Source organism: Pimephales promelas, chromosome 15 (assembly GCF_988280905.1).
Source record: "Pimephales promelas chromosome 15, fPimPro1.hap1.1, whole genome shotgun sequence".
In the NCBI taxonomy this organism is placed as follows: domain Eukaryota; kingdom Metazoa; phylum Chordata; class Actinopteri; order Cypriniformes; family Leuciscidae; genus Pimephales; species Pimephales promelas.
This window is the reverse complement of record NC_142783.1, coordinates 18631889-18648312: the sequence shown is the minus strand read 5'-3', so window position 1 is coordinate 18648312 and position 16424 is coordinate 18631889. Positions and strand designations below refer to the sequence as shown.

The window sequence follows — 16424 nt, the reverse complement described above, 5'->3', positions numbered from 1 at the left end:
AAAGTTGCAAATTTACTGTGTGTGTGTGTGTGTACAGCTGTTATCAGTTCACTGTGTGCAATAACCTTTCAGATTTACCAAAATGTATTTTAAATTAAAGCTGACAGCTTTGTATTTCATGTGTGATCATTTCGTTGTTATTTATGTATGTGCTACATGGTTAAGAAATGAAATGGAGCAGCTGCATGTGAATTATGTGATGTCGTTTCCTTATGGAGGAATTTGTAGAAGATAATTACAAACAACACAGAACAACACAAACAACACAAAAGTTGTATTGTAATGTGAAATAATAGATTTATTTTTTTAGAAGATGTTCATTTTATATTTTACATATATATATTTATATATATTCATAGATTTTCTATGGTTGATTTGTCATAAATTCCTTTATCTAAACATTTTTGCTATTTTGTTAAATATTGTCATTAATGAGTGTGTCTTTTCGACTTTAAGGTATCTCAGTTTATGTTGTGCACATTGTGAATTATCATAACAACGGCAAGGCTCAAACTCTTCACGGACTTGATCAAAGTCAGCCCATATTGGATGAACTGAAACCAACAGCATCATTCCATTGTATACAGCAAAGCCAATGGTAGCACCAAGTCAAAATATAGTTTTTCCACCACTGTTTTCCTGCTTAGTCAAAATATAATGAACCCCCTCTAATTTCCCGTCGATAAGGTCCACAGTCCCACAGCATTCTTGCATGTTTTCAACTGTCCTTCATAATTGCTTATACACACGACAGCTGGGTAGGTAAAACAAGATGGTGAAGGTATGCTGGTCAAACTGTTTCCACTGTTCTCAAGTATCAAGACCAAGGTTGCAACCCAAACCCCTACTATATAGTAGGCAAAAACGTATTACTAGCCAATTACTTGTTCAAAATAATGCCTACTCAAGAGAGTATGCTATTTTGGACACAGCTTAATAGAATGCAACAGTGCCCACCCACTTTTTCAGCCTCATTTATAAAATAAAAACCATCCTATATTTGATCTTGCGATAATTTTTCCAATGTGCGTACGTGTGATTCAGAGAACGAAATGAACGTACGCCACACTTTTAGATGTGACATTTAGAAATCGCAAATGATTTCAGACGGCTTGAAAAAAAAAAAAAAAAAAAAAACCGAGAAAATCGAATTCATGATGGTTTATGGTGATTTCATTTCCATTAGACCTTTGTCTACATTGACTCTGATGCATTAAAAGTGGAGGGGCTCCACTGTTCCAAGATGGCGGCTCTATTGACGCATTCGACTGCCGTAGCCAAGGCGACATCTAGTGTATATATCTATGGTACACAACAAGCTGCTTCTTCTTCGGCTTTTGCTTTGATACTGTGGGTTAAACCCATAGATATCCACAATGAAGGTTAGATGTCTTACGTCGGAGTTTCTATCGTCATCACCAGCGGCCATCTTGTCACCGGCAAGCTGATGTAAGATGAGTGATCAGCACGAACACAAATATCTCCTTTCTCATTGAAATCTTGACGGATTTACAAACGGCTTGGTTTCTTACAAACGTTATTAACGTGGCTATAATTCTGGATGATTATTTATTTATACACTTATTATTCATAAGTATGCAGTGTCATAACTACATCTCTGACGTTTATAACAAACCAAACCATTTGAAAATTGGTAGAAAATTGAGCAAGTTATAGTTATTTAAAAAGTACATGCACCATTAAAACACAATGTTACGAGTGAGCGAGCTGCCTGTGACAAGATGGCCGCCAGGTTCAGACGTCGACCTCCATTGGCCAGCAGCGTGGACGAGATATCTAGCCTTTATTGTGGATATCTATGGTTACACCATCAACATGCCAGTGGACACTGCCTACTAGAAGTCTGCATGTGTAACTGTACGTCGAGGCGGACAAAGACACAGAATTATAAATGAAAACTGACATGTAGCCTACAGCGTAAAGTACCTCTACGCTGTAGGCTATGTGTCTGTTTTCATTTATACCTCTGCATTGATTTTTTTTTTTTCAGAAACGAGGCCCTTGGTTCCAGAAGTATTTTCAAATAAGCTGTATTAAAGAGTTGTAAGCCATAAACTAAACCACCCAGCAATGAGGTGAATCACATTGGTTGAATGTTTTTGTAGAATCACAGGTAATGTAGTTTTTCTTTAGGAATTCCGCAGTTAAACATGATTGTTTAAAAATAAGTTGAAATAATGTAGACTGATGGCTTCAACAGAAGCATTTACCATCAACTAACAACCTCGTAGATCACACAGGTTTGGAACTTCACCAATTCCCCTATGGATAAAATGAATAGGATTTTTACTTCCGGAACCCAACTGTTGTACTCAATAGAGAATCAGCATTTCTGAGGTAAGGCAGGAGAACGCTGGGATACAGACGCTCCATCCGTTTTGAAAAAGAAAATTTTCGAGAGGTCAAAGGTCAAACATAGTTAATTTAACACAAGAATGTTATTTACTGTTTCATTCTTGTATGTAGTTGAACTCTCAGGTTCTTTATATTTGTCAAAAAAAGAAGAAAAATCCAACATTGTTTCCATTGCTGTGCTGCTCGGCAGCTATTAAGCATTCCCGTAGAGCATAATGCAGTACAGTCCAGACATGATGAAGGTGGCCAGTCTTCTGATTAGCTGTTGTCTTTGGCACGTTTCACACATTGATTGTTGGGGCGACCCCAGTTTTTTTTTTTTTAAAAAGAACACCCTAAAGCATTGTTTCGTATGTGCACCTACTCAGTATGCAGCACTGACATTAACAGACACACATTTGCACTGCTTGATCCGTTGCACTTTCCGTTGCCGGTATGGGGGCTGCAGCCCAGGGCAGTGAAGCCGTACGGTGACCGTGGTTATCCGGCTTGGCCGGCAGAACGCACAGGACTGAAATGAAGTGTGGTGGTCTGACGTGGATGCTGTTTTTCGACTTCGATGTGAAGCTTGAGCTTGAGACGTCAGGTGGCGTGGGATGTAGAAAGAGTTACACTGGCCGTAGCAGAACCGGTTGATTACAGTTCGGCTCAGACAGCCCTCCAAGCTCACCGTTTGACGTAATGGCTGTGTTTTGCACCAGTCGCTCTTCAGGTACTTCCTCTCGGTGACTACCAGGGCCTCGCGACTCGACGACAGCATGTCGTGTTTTCCCTTCTGTCGTTGTGCTGATGTGTGCTGGGGCAATGCTGCTAGTGTGTGGGATGGTGATGACAAATCATTGCCTTTTAGCTTGTATGGGGATGGGATGGAACCTTGAGGACGAGGCTTCTTGGTCTCCGTAGACACAAAAAGGGTCCATGCCAAAATGGCAGGTATTGCCAGCTTCCAGAACATCCTGATGAAAGATTCAAAATAGGGAAAACTTTAGTGCCTCTGGTACTGATTCAAAATGTATACATTTTCAAATGAATGGTCAGTAGCTATATATTGATAAATGTTTAATTGTTAACTGTACGCATTTACTCAGAAATCAGACAACTCTGGTTAATTGGACTGTTTTTAATTAACATATAAGGCCGATAGATAATCAGTACTTTGGCTTTTACTAAGAAATATTGCATTTTCACTTGACCTGCTCATGTGACACATGAATCTCCCCAAAAGCATGAGTCGGTTTGTTCATGCTGTATGTTTTTGATTCGCTAATATCAATATGCTCATAATAGTCATTTTATTTTGATGGTCCCTTTTGGACATTGTGTTGACTATAAGTACTTTGCAAAGTTGTCAACTAAAGGCCAATTTATACTTCTGCGTCGAGGGTACGCCGTAGTATACGGCGTTGGCTTCGCACGTAGGCGACGCCGTTGTGAGCATTTATACTTCTGCGTTCAGGTATTGGTTGCTCTGCAGTACTGCTCCGAAACGCTAGGAGGCGGCGGAGGGTTTTAATGTTCCACTGTGTTTATATTCCTCGCGGCTAGGTTACTACAAGCAATAGCGACTGAAAGAGAGTGGATCATGTTGGAGTTGGAGCTTATTGGGGTGGAAAAACAGTTCATTTTAGTGAAATTACTAAAACTGAAAGGCAGAAATGAGAGAAGACGTCGGAGAAGATAGTACGTGTGTAAATGCGTGAGAAGGTACGTGCGGAAATGCGTATGAGGAAATACGATGCTACCAAGACGACCAATCACCGATCTTGCGGTCCGCGTCGTCGCGACGTGTAGTTACATTTTTGAAGAGGTGCGCGTCAGGCAACGCGGAAGGGTACGCGGTATGGGACGCGTCTGTGCGTATGGTACGCCGTACCTACTGCGCGCACCCTACGCAGAAGTATAAATTGGCCTTAACTCTCATTAGATTATTAGTAGACTGTATCTGGTAATAAAAATAATATCATAATAACTCTTATTTGATGCTCTTCCAACAGACATTCTACTGACTATTTACAAGTAAATTTCAACTTATTCAAACCCTAACCCTGCAGTCTAATAATACTATAATGAGAGTTAGTAGACATGTAGGTGCAACGCTACTTAGTCAACAAAATTAGTTAAAGGGACCATCAAAATAAAGTAAAACTGTAATCAGCATCTGGTTCGAGTCATGTTTGGAGTATCCGTGTTGCAGCATTACTGTAGTAATGCAGGAAACCACTAAAAAGTAAAGTAGTGTGAGTACACGGACACTACAACGGCCGTGATATGACATCAGACTAAATTTAACATATAACAAATAACAATAAAAACAAAAGGTAAAAATATAAAACCGACTCCACTTTACTGCAAAAAACAACAACAACAACAAAAAAACACTGTGTGTTTTCTTTTAATTCAGGCAAGAGGTCAAGCCGTGGCAGGTATGGCATGAACCTGCGTTCTTAGATAGGGGTTTGAGTGATTAATAATCAGTATCTAACCTGGTGAAAAAATATTTATTCATTGTTATCCTCATTATTTTCTGCAAAAGAATTGTGAACCATTGGAAATTCAAAATGATTGACTGGGAAGTTTAAACGGTTACAGGATGCACATAACTAAGTGACAAAGCAGTCCGAGGCGCAATCATGATGAAGCAGTATGTCCCAAAGACACCACAAATGATTATTATGAGTTATTAGCATGGTATATCCATGGTTGTGTCATGATAACCACAACCATGGTGATCACATGGCACTTTCTGGTTAAAAAGACCAGCGAGTGCAGTTTTACAGCATTTTGTTTATTCTTAAAAAGCAGAGTGGTTCTTATGTAATGCTGATAAAGTTAATCCTGGTCTTTGGTCTGAATCCTCAGTCCTGTTTATCTTGGTGCACTCTGTCAGTTTTGCTTTAGATAAACCTCTGATAACCTCTGATATTTCAGATACTTTACAACCACTGGCATAGTCTGTTTCATTCATGCCCTCTCTCACTCACTCACTCACTCACTCTCTCTCTCTCTCTCTCTCTCTCTCTCTCTCTCTCTCTCTCTCTCTCTCTCTCTCTCTCTCTCTCTCTCTCTCTCTCTCTCTCTCTCTCTCTCTCTCTCTCTCTCTCTCTCTCTCTCTCTCTCTCTCTCTCTCTCTCTCTCTCTCTCTCTCTCTCTCTCTCTCTCTCTCTCTCTCTCTCTCTCTCTCTCTCTCTCTCTCTCTCTCTCTCTCTCTCTCTCTCTCTCTCTCTCTCTCTCTCTCTCTCTCTCTCTCTCTCTCTCTCTCTCTCTCTCTCTCTCTCTCTCTCTCTCTCTCTCTCTCTCTCTCTCTCTCTCTCTCTCTCTCTCTCTCTCTCTCTCTCTCTCTCTCTCTCTCTCTCTCTCTCTCTCTCTCTCTCTCTCTCTCTCTCTCTCTCTCTCTCTCTCTCTCTCTCTCTCTCTCTCTCTCTCTCTCTCTCTCTCTCTCTCTCTCTCTCTCTCTCTCTCTCTCTCTCTCTCTCTCTCTCTCTCTCTCTCTCTCTCTCTCTCTCTCTCTCTCTCTCTCTCTCTCTCTCTCTCTCTCTCTCTCTCTCTCTCTCTCTCTCTCTCTCTCTCTCTCTCTCTCTCTCTCTCTCTCTCTCTCTCTCTCTCTCTCTCTCTCTCTCTCTCTCTCTCTCTCTCTCTCTCTCTCTCTCTCTCTCTCTCTCTCTTAGCCAGCATCCGCTTTCATCTTGTCTGCTGGGTATTGAAAATAAAGCACAGTTTTATTTAATATATTTAAAAGACACTGTCTTTCAATAGATTTGTTTTTATGTTCCAAAGGCTTTTTTATATGGATGTTTTTCAGCACAAAGAGCTCACAGAAAGTCTGGTGCTAAACAACACCAGAAAGTTATTATGACTACATCCTTTTCACATGATACCTCTGGAAAAAAAACACAAAAAAAAACAAGAGAGCAACATTGAAGTCAAGAAAATGTGTGAATCTTTCTCCACAAAATAGAAAACACATATGAGCAAGCATAACACAATCCTGCTCAGTCAGGTTTATCTTTTAAACATGAACTTTCTTTAAAATGAAATTACCCAAAAAAAGGTTATTTTGATTCCATTTAAGGAATCTTTCATCCAAAATTAAAATTAGTCATTTACTCACCATTCTAAATCTGTATGACATTTCTCCACAAAGGACTAAAGCATTCAGGCTTCAAAGAACCATATTTAAAGTCTTCTGAAGCCAAACTATATCTTTGTGTGAGAAAGACTTTGTGTTCAGACTGAATTTTAATTTGTTATTCACTGAACATTTTGACATCTTTGCATGTTAATGAAAGTTTGCGAGCTGGATGTCTTAATCATGAACAAATGGTTCTTTTGAGTCTTTTTTGTGAATCATTAATATGGTTCGCAAAACCAGTGTGAGGGTTTCATTCACAAATGAGAATCTCAAGTTCAATTCTCTACCGGAATTTTAGTCCATTTCTCACAGACAGCTATCAGATGACTTCAAAAGACATCAAATAAAGTGATATAGACCACTTTCATGATGTTTTGTGGTGCTTTTGCTCCTTTTTACAGCTTGAAAGCTTAGGTCCCTTTTCATTGTAGCTGCATGGAAAAAAACGACTCACACTAGCAGAAAGAATGGATTAATCATCCATATCTCCCTCCGTCAGTGTCGCTGGCAGCCATTAATGCTGTTTACTTTTATACCAGTCCCAGAATGCTCATGCAAATAAACAGGGCCGACCCATCAAAAGAGAGCACTACAGAAGCCAGGAGGTTACGAGGAAGTGGCCTTTATGTCTCTGCTGAGGCAGGGTTAAATAATGAGGGCTTTGCTTATGCCGGTGGTGAGATATGCAGGGGACATGTAAACAGTGGGGAGAACACCATGTGAACGTTATTAGATCAGGATGTGGAAAGTTTAGCAGTCTTGAGTTTCTCTCCTTCAGATGACCACAGGCTGACTAGAGGGTTTGGTTTACTGGTAGCTCAAGATTATGTGTGAAGAAACAGGGAATGCTGGGATTTGACAGTGACTCAAAAAGCAGTGACATACTGTACATGCACAAACATCACAGAGCTCAATTGTCCATACCTGAAACTGATTTCAGATATGTGAACGTGAAACAAACACATACACGAACACGAACACACACATAGACATTCACAGACAGAGGGGCCATACATCTCCCCTGAGAAAAATTGTGGTTTGGAGATAATGACAGTGTCTAGTTGGAACATACATAAGTAAATAAACACAAAACCTTCTATCTCTCTCCCATCTGTCAGTGTATGTGAGAAAAAATACAGTACACTGTAAAAAATTGGGTGGATTTAAAGCATAATCGGATGCAGTTGCTATACTTTCACAGCCATTGTTATCGCTAGTATTTCTACACTTTACTATATATAATTGAACTGCATACTGTAACTTCACAGTCATAAAATGTAGCAGAATTTCTGTTAGCTTTTGTTTATTTATTTATTTATTATAATGTAGTTGTATGATATCCACAGTAACTTAATAGTCAATTAATTAAGTAAAAATTAAAGAAGTGAATTAATATTAAAAAAGGAATTAAAAAATATTACTGTGAAAAACGCACAGTAATTTTTTTTACAGTATTTTGTTGAAAATGGCCGAGCCATTTTCCCATCCATTTTCCAAACCGGTTATTCTCTATGTAGGAGCGCTGGAGCCACAGGATGGAAAATCACTCTGGACAGATGGCCAGTCCATCACAGTTGGCACACACACATACAATCACACCCATAGACAATGAAGCATCTCCAGTTGACCCGTTGAATGACTTTGAATTGTAGGGGAAACCCACCCTCTACTAGAGAGACCTGAGGTTATGTTAGTAACCGAGTGTCGTTCTCTTACGAAAGTACTCTTGTGTTGCATAAGCTATGCTACGGGACCCCAATGTAAAACGCTGTGCATGCTGAAATCATCCACACTTAGTCCCGAGGGCAAGTGCCTGGGGAACCACATAATAGAGAAGACGGTCGGGCCGGTGAACTGGCTCAGCAGTCCAGGATGACCATATACATATTGCATAAGATGAGTGCTTAACACAATATAACAGTCAGCGCGGACGAAAGTCGGACTGAGCTGTACTGAAACAACATAATCAGTTCATCAGACAACAGCGGTCTAAACTGAAAATAGTTTAGCCTGTAAGGCAGGAACCTCCAGGTTGTAAAACCTAATAAATGTAGAAGAAGAGGCCCAGCCTGCCGCTCTACAAATGTCTTGGAGTGAAACACCACTAGTCCAGGCCTACGAAGAGGCCACACTTCTGGTCTTTAGGAGGATTCAGTCTCCTAGCTCCCCTGAGAAAATGGATGATACAATTGTTCTTTCCCAGTGACTGGCCATGCAAAGGTTCTGTGAACGCTGCTATGGCTGCCACATATACTTTGAGCATGGAGATAGGAGGTCCTTTCTCAATGGTATCGGCCACGGAGCTGTGCTCGTGAGCTACTTCAGTTCCGGAAATCATGCACGGTTCTTCCAGAACGGTGCTACTAGGAGCAAGGATGGCTTGCTTTGCCTGATTCGCTTGATCACCTGTGGTAACAGTGCAATCGAGGGAAACCCTTTTGTAGAATATTGGACAGTGTGCATTCTCTGCTGACACAAAGAGATCTATTTCCGCTTTGCCAAACATGCCCCACAGTAACTGGACTGTCTGTGGGTGCAGGGACCATTCCCCTGTGGGGATGTTGTATCTGGACAGTCTGTCTGGGCCCTCAGTCCGGTGGCCCGGCATGTGTGTCACTGTGAGCGAGCGCAGCGCATGGGCCTGGGTCCATTCCAGGAGGCGTTCTGCCAGAGCAATAAGGCGCCCTGATCTGAGACCACCTTGGCGATTTATGTAAGACACTACTGCCATGGTCTGACCTTGTAGAGGGCGCCCCGGCCTGAGTTAGAGGCGTCTCTCGAGATAGTTTTTCGTGAGATCAATCCCAGACTGACACCTGACTGGTACAAGTCTGACGCTCTTCAGGGCTCCAGTGCTGTGACACAGTTCTGGGTTGTCCTGAGGCAAAAAAAGACCAGAAGCCCTTGCCCGTGGAGAGACTCATGTATTCAGCCAGCGCTGGAGGGGTCGCATGCAGAGCAGACCCAACCGAAGTACTGCTGAAGCTGTAAAATTTTGGGAGGGAAGAGACTGCCAGCTTTGAATGACTCCACTTAGCGCTGAATCTGCAGCACACATTGTGACGTCAGCCGTGCTGTCATGGACACAGTGTCTAAGTCTGTCCCCAGGAAAAGAAAGAAACAGGCACGTCGAGAAAAGTGGCTCTGTCAAAGTCTTTCATGTCGGACAGCGTTAACCACAAATGTCTCTCGGTCATGGTGAGAGGTGCCATGTCCGACTGATGACCTATGCAGCAGACTTAGCTTGCAGAGGTTCTGCTTTGATTGCCATCCAGTAGACGACAGGCACAGATGAGTGGCTACCACTTCCTCGACCTGAGGAATAGTGAGGAAGCCTTTGTCCTTTGCGCCCTCCACAATGGCGAGCACTAAAGAAACAGAAGAGAGAAGCATAGTGGAAAATGGCGCCTTCCAGCTTTTTGCTAGCTCCTCGTGGCATTTCCACAGGAAAGGGGCAAGGCCTAGTTAGCTGCGACGAACAGCGTCCAGGCAGGAAGCAGCCATCCAGCCAACTGGGCGCGGGCTCCTCGGGTGGCGACCCATTGAGGCTGAGGTCCTTCACGGCCTGGGTCATGAGGCGGAGAAGTTCAGAGTCCACGCTTGACCGCACTTCGTTAGGAGTTAGCACGTAAGGGGCGACACCCGGCATCCTCTGTGTACGGTGCTTTTTACGGCGCGAGAGAAGCGGAGTTGCAGGATCCACGTGGAAGGTCGCAGGGTCGACAAGTCCATTGAGTCGCATTCCGGTTAGCCGCCGACGGAAAGCGCATAGTCCCCGTGGTTCTTCCCCAGGCAGGAAATGCACAGAATGTGGTGTTCCCCGTCGCTGAGGGGGGCTCTTTTAGAGAAATTAGAGAAGCAAGTAATGAAAGGATATAGGCGGCGGATAGCGCCGCAGGAACGGCGGTAAGGCGGAGAAGGCGGCTTCAAACTGCAGTGCAGATGGCAGTGCGGAGGGATAAGCCACGCCTATTTTGGTGGGACATGAGGCACATTGGTGCTTACGTCATGACCAGTCCATCGATAGGCAGCGTTGCAGCGTTGCAGTTGCAGCATTTGCCACAGATTGACCGATAGGCACGCAAGCTACCTCGTCTAGTTCTGCTCTGTGCAACAATGCGTTTTACATAAGAAAAATTTAAGGATAATTTTTTGGCTTCAGTATTCCAGCGAAAAGGGGTTTCCCGTACCGTAAGCTAGCTTACGCAACACGTTACTCTCGTAAGAGAACTGATATTTCACTCTGAAACGTTCTTACTAATCATGTTTCCTCAGCTTCTAAAAACAGTTTGAGACAAATGCTGATGTAAGAGAACCAACGTAGCGTAAAACAAACAAACCGCAAGTACCAGCATCTCTCATTGACAAGAAGCCAGCATGCTCTCCCACACAGCCAGTGACACCAGCATTTGACCAACCACTGTCAAAACCCACAGCAAGCCTTCCCTCACACTTCCACAACACTTCCAACCCAAAACAACAGCCGCATGAAGCCACAAGTCCAACCCTGAAGCTCTCTCTCTATCTCACACCCATACACACATTAAACACCATCACATGCGTAAACACTAACTGGCGCCTTCAAAACTATGAATTTGACAGGAGTTATCATCACAGCAATTATGTACCTCCCTCTGCCACAAGAAAATCTCTTTACAACATACTTATGCAATTTATACACGCACATACAGAGCTGAAGTGTGTTTCCAAAAATAAGCATTGCATTTTTGAACAGATTTCCCCACACATGCCCCCATCTGCCCCATCTTCAAACAGAACAATGTTTTGATTGTCTCAAGGTATTCACACTTTTAATGGGAATTAACTTACACTTGGTTCACTTTAGTTGTATCTGCATTTTAAAGAAAAAATCTAAAAACAATTCTGTCATCATTTACTCACCCTCAAGTTCCTTTAGTTGATGGGCCCCATTGAGAAAACACTATGGTCAATCGGGACCATAGCTATTTTGTTACTGACATTCTTTAAAATATCTTCTTTTGTGTTCAGCAGAAGAAAGAAATTCAACTTGAGGGTGAGTGAATATAGACAGAATTTACCCTTTTGGGTGAACATACCTTTAAACTAGGATAGAAGAAAGCATTTTACCAAAATTTGATAAAAAAAAAAAAAAAAAAAAAATGAAACACTTCAGCTTGAAATTAGGATTACACACAGTTCTGTTTTCCAGAGCCATGTGTCAATTGAATAGTTTCACTTGAACATACTGTACAAATGTTTGCAACTTTTAAGTGTATTTTTCCCTGCAAAGATGACAAATTTAGTGACCGGTGGGCACATATCTCTATATAGAAACTATTGCAAAGATTGAGATAATAAGAGGTTTTGCCCACCAGTCTACTAAAGTTGTGAGGAGTGTTCCTGAGTAAACATCTTGAAATGGCAGCATGAATTAAACTGCACCACATGACAAGCTGTCAAACGAAAGAAAGAAAGAAAGAAAGAAAGAAAGAAAGAAAGAAAGAAAGAAAGAAAGAAAGAAAGAAAGAAAGAAAGAAAGATAGAAAGATAGAAAGATGACACATGATGTTGATTCCTATCACCATATCCAAGAAACTTTCCATGGATTTTTTTTTGGCAATGATTTTTCCAGGATAGGTTGCCATGTCTTTCCCCAATCCTCACCATTACATGGCTTGGGACTCACACACACGCATTCACACCTACGGACAATTTAGAGCTTCCAAATCCCCAACACAACACAACTCCCAGACACAGGGAGTGCATGCGAACTCCACACAGAAAGGACTCCTGGCTCAGCCGGGGCACGAACCGAGGACCTTCTCGCTGTGAGGCGACAGTGCTACCCACTAAACTCATCAGTTAACTGTCTTGTACAAAGTATTCTTTCCACAAAAACAGAAAATAAATTGCTGAACACAACGACATGAATACCACCTGTGAATCATACTGTTTACCAGCGACCAAAGAAAACAATACGTACAAAAATGTTTCTAAACTCCAGATGAATCAAGAGTATTTAGCTAAAGCTCAGCTAAAGCACAGCCTAAGGGTGCAGTATAAACTGCTTCCATGTTGTGATTTGGTCACTATGTGGTATATGGGTATATCGAGATCTCTGAGACTAGATGGAATATCTGTGGTTTAGGACTGTTGGGTCACACTCATGTTACAATACATAGCTGAGGTTTAAAGTGTGGTTAAGCAGTTCAACCATATCAATGACTGAATTCTCTGATGGCTGTCGTCACATAATGCTTTGAGTCTGACAGCACCTCCTTCAAATACAGTACATGCACAACACACAGTCAAGTGTATTATCCATTCACATCTGCTGTTAATGTATGATAATTACAATTACAAGAAATTAATCTTAACCCAACCTCCATTAATAATTACCATTTTATAACCCTTTCCAACCCCCAATTATACTCTAGCCCTCAAGGCACACACATTTCCATTTTTCTTGATAGTATTTGTTTAGGATTGGTGGGGATTTAGAAGGTCACTGGGAAACTCAAAGGCTGTCAGGCTCAAATCCGCTTGGTTTAATGCGCTCTGAGGGGCAGTCACCACTTTGAACTGAGTTGCGGCTGATCCTTTTCCATGGCCTTCTTTATAATGACAATCATTCATTTCAGTCACAAACACACACATGCGTGAGCAGGACTGAAGCCAAAACTGTCACACAACCTCACACGCTCTCATGCACACGTCCCCATCAATAAACATATAGTACACTGTCAGACTCACTCAATCCTTACTTTTCAAAGTGAACAGTATCAGTTTCATTACATTATGGTTAGATGATGACCTGCATTATGAAGAACCAGTTCCAGTAGCAGAACCCTCAAATTAGAACTCCTTGAAGAACTTAAGAACCATTACAGCATACAATAGTTTCTTACACTCTTAAAAAGCCCTTCAGATTATTAAAATTCACCCTAAGAAGAAAAGGTATTTTTAAAGACTGTTTACAGAAAGGTTCATTGTGGAAACCAGAATGGTTCTTTTATGGCATGGCTGCAAAAACTTCTATTTGGAAACGATATTTATAAAAAAATAAATAAAAAAATCTTCTTTTTAGAGCGTACCTGTAGATCGGGTGTCCAGAGTCACGTTTTACTGCTGTGAAGAGGTCACTCAGAGGTCAAAGGTCGAGCAGCAGATCAGAGACCGGCCAAGGCTCAGAGCTCCAGACGTAGAGAATCAGCGTGGATATCCATCAGAAGTACAGAACGATTCTCGAAGTGTTCCTGAAGGTCGTGCCGTGTGCCGTTTGAGTCCAGCTCTGCAGAGGCCAAGCTGAAGCAGTCACGCTTTATGGCTCATAGTCCCCCAGTTTCACTCATTTATGTGGCATCCAGCTTGCATTCTGTTTCACTGAGTCCTTCCCGTTGAGTCTTTGCATCATATTCTCACTGTTTTACTGTCACATCCCAGTGGCTCTCCAAAGAGAAGTGTGTGAGTGTGAAGAGAGCAGAAAGAAAATCATCAGTTGCACACAAGTTACAGAAAAAATCATCTACACCTCTCTCTCTCTCTCTCTCTCTCCCTCCCTCTCTTTTGGTCTAGCATTCTCTGATACCTCCCCCAGACGTCCACTGTTAATCAACCAGTCCTGAAAACATATTGTCTCTCTCTCTCTCTCTCTCTCTTCAGTTTCTCTGCCACTCTGGCTCCCTCAACTGCAGTTTGCATCCCTTGTTTAACCCTGTCCCTCTTGACTGCTGCAGTTAACATGCTCACAGTTTTACAGTGAAACATTTCTGTAAATATATAGAAAATACATCAATAAACCAATGAGATTGATCCAAATGATCATTACATATTTATATTGGGTCAATCAAAAAAAGTGTGGGCTCAGTTTCTGGAACATTTGGGAAATTTTCACTGTGGCTTTATTGAGGTCCTGCCTAAAGTTTATTTTTTCTTTTCTTCTCAAGTGTCTTTCCAAATGCAAAATGGTTAACAAGTTTTGACAGCACATCAAGACAAGGCAAAGCAGATGTGTTATGTGGCCTAAAAAGACAAAAGCTTTTAGATGCAAACCCATTAATCTTTCACTCTACAGTTTATCATTTTTAAGTGTGTAAACATCAATCTCCATTTGGCTCGGGAGGTTACACAGTACTGACTGTTCTTCTTTGGCTTTCTTTGCTTATTCTGTCATTCGTTCTCTCATTCTGTTGTTTGTGTGGTTTTGAAATGATCTCTATTTGACCACAATAAGAATAACCTCCCTCTCTTGTTCCTTTTATTTTTCTCTCAATGACACAAAAACACACAATCCACAGCACGAAGATCATATGAAAACACCCAAAAAGTCATTGTACACAATGATCAGACACGCATATATTGTTTTGGTTGAAACTAAAGAAGCTGAAGCACTTGGGTCCTGTTAAATTCCTCATTGTATTATTGATAGCAGCAAACTAGATTGTTCTGCTCAGAGCTGACTGTTAGTGTTGGATAGGTTAGTTTGGACCTCAAGATTTAGTGCTGTTCTCACCAAACTGACCAAATTATCAAATACAAGCAGTAACTCGAAGACTCTTCAGGAAAATGACCTGGTGGATGTCATTGCCCTCTAGTGGTTTAAAAAAGTAGCAGCAATCATCTAATTATGAATGTGGGTAGTTGACAATGTGAGAGGATGCATTTTCTCACAATTAAGACTGGATTAATACATTAAAAAAGAAAAAAAGAAAAATGTATAAAAAAAGGTTAACTGAAAAGGTAATGCAGTATATATATGGCAACCAACATTTAATCCTTAAAACCTACTAGTATCTATTTTAATGCTACAGTTCTAGTACTGTACTTAGATCTAAAAAATAAGAACTAGTAGCATGAAAATAGATAAGGTCTTAAGAACCTACTATATATGGCAAGCTACTTTAACATTTAACTATACTATGGCTTGCCATAATACTATGAACGAATGGAGGTAGGAGCAGGCTTCACTCAGTGATTGCACTTACATTTTTTGAGAGTGCTGGCCTGATAAGTGGAATATGCATATGCAAGAAAGAGGCCGCACAATGCATAATGTGCAAAATAAACTGTTTATGCATAGTGCGGCCTCCTTCTTGGATATATATTGCCATAATACTATGGCAAGCCGCTTTAACATTTAATTATACTATGGCTTGCCACAATACTACGCCAAGCCGCTTTAACATGTAGTCCTTAAAACCTACTAATATTTATTTTCATGCTACAGTACTAGTACTTGTATCTAAAAAATAAGAACTAGTAGCATGAAAATACATGCAATTAGGTTTTATGGATTACATGTTAAAGCGGCTTGCCATAGTATATGAAGTCATACAAACTACAAGAATGATCATTAAATAGTTTTAAATACTGTTTCATTTATATGCAGAATGCAGATCAATGTAACTAAATTGCAAATGAACAGAATACAATAAGCTAAAAAAGAAAAAAGTATAAGACTGTCAGTTTAATTTTATTATGGTGTTATTTTACAATTAATTTATTATTTAATATAATATATTAAAATATAAAATATTTACTAATATTTTTTAGTTTCTGGTTGTTAATCTTCTAAAACCGGCAGATTGAATGCTTTTTAAGCCCACCAAAGCAAATTTTTGTCCCGCCAAAGCCTATTTTGATCAGTGAGCAGAGAGAGAGAGAGAGAGCGGCCCGGCTGTGCGCGCATTCTAACGTCTTCAAACAACACGAGCACTGTCTTGCACTCTCTCCAAGATTGCCACAATTGACACGATAGTAAAAGGTTGGAAGACCGCAGTTTCACGTGGAGCATTTGGAGAATTTTAGAGATTAGAGACTCAATGAACAACATCTCAACACTAAATTATCAAGGCCGGTCTCATGTAGACACCTGTCTCAAATACAAACCGTTGCAGTTCGACGATTTGGGAAAGTAAAAGCACGGGCTATTATTTTA

General features: G+C 41.0%; 1 protein-coding gene across 1 annotated transcript; it reads right to left on the bottom strand.

Annotated features, from left to right (window-relative positions):
* Positions 1–1117: 1117 nt before the first annotated feature.
* On the bottom strand, positions 1118–15583 carry grem2a (gremlin 2, DAN family BMP antagonist a). Its single transcript, XM_039670781.2, has 2 exons — positions 13582–15583; positions 1118–3332 (listed from the first exon to the last, which is right to left on the bottom strand). Exon 2 carries the CDS (start codon positions 3329–3331, stop codon positions 2741–2743), a length of 591 nt encoding a protein of 196 aa, XP_039526715.2. The 5' UTR covers position 3332; positions 13582–15583; the 3' UTR covers positions 1118–2740.
* Between the last annotated feature and the right edge of the window lie 841 nt (positions 15584–16424).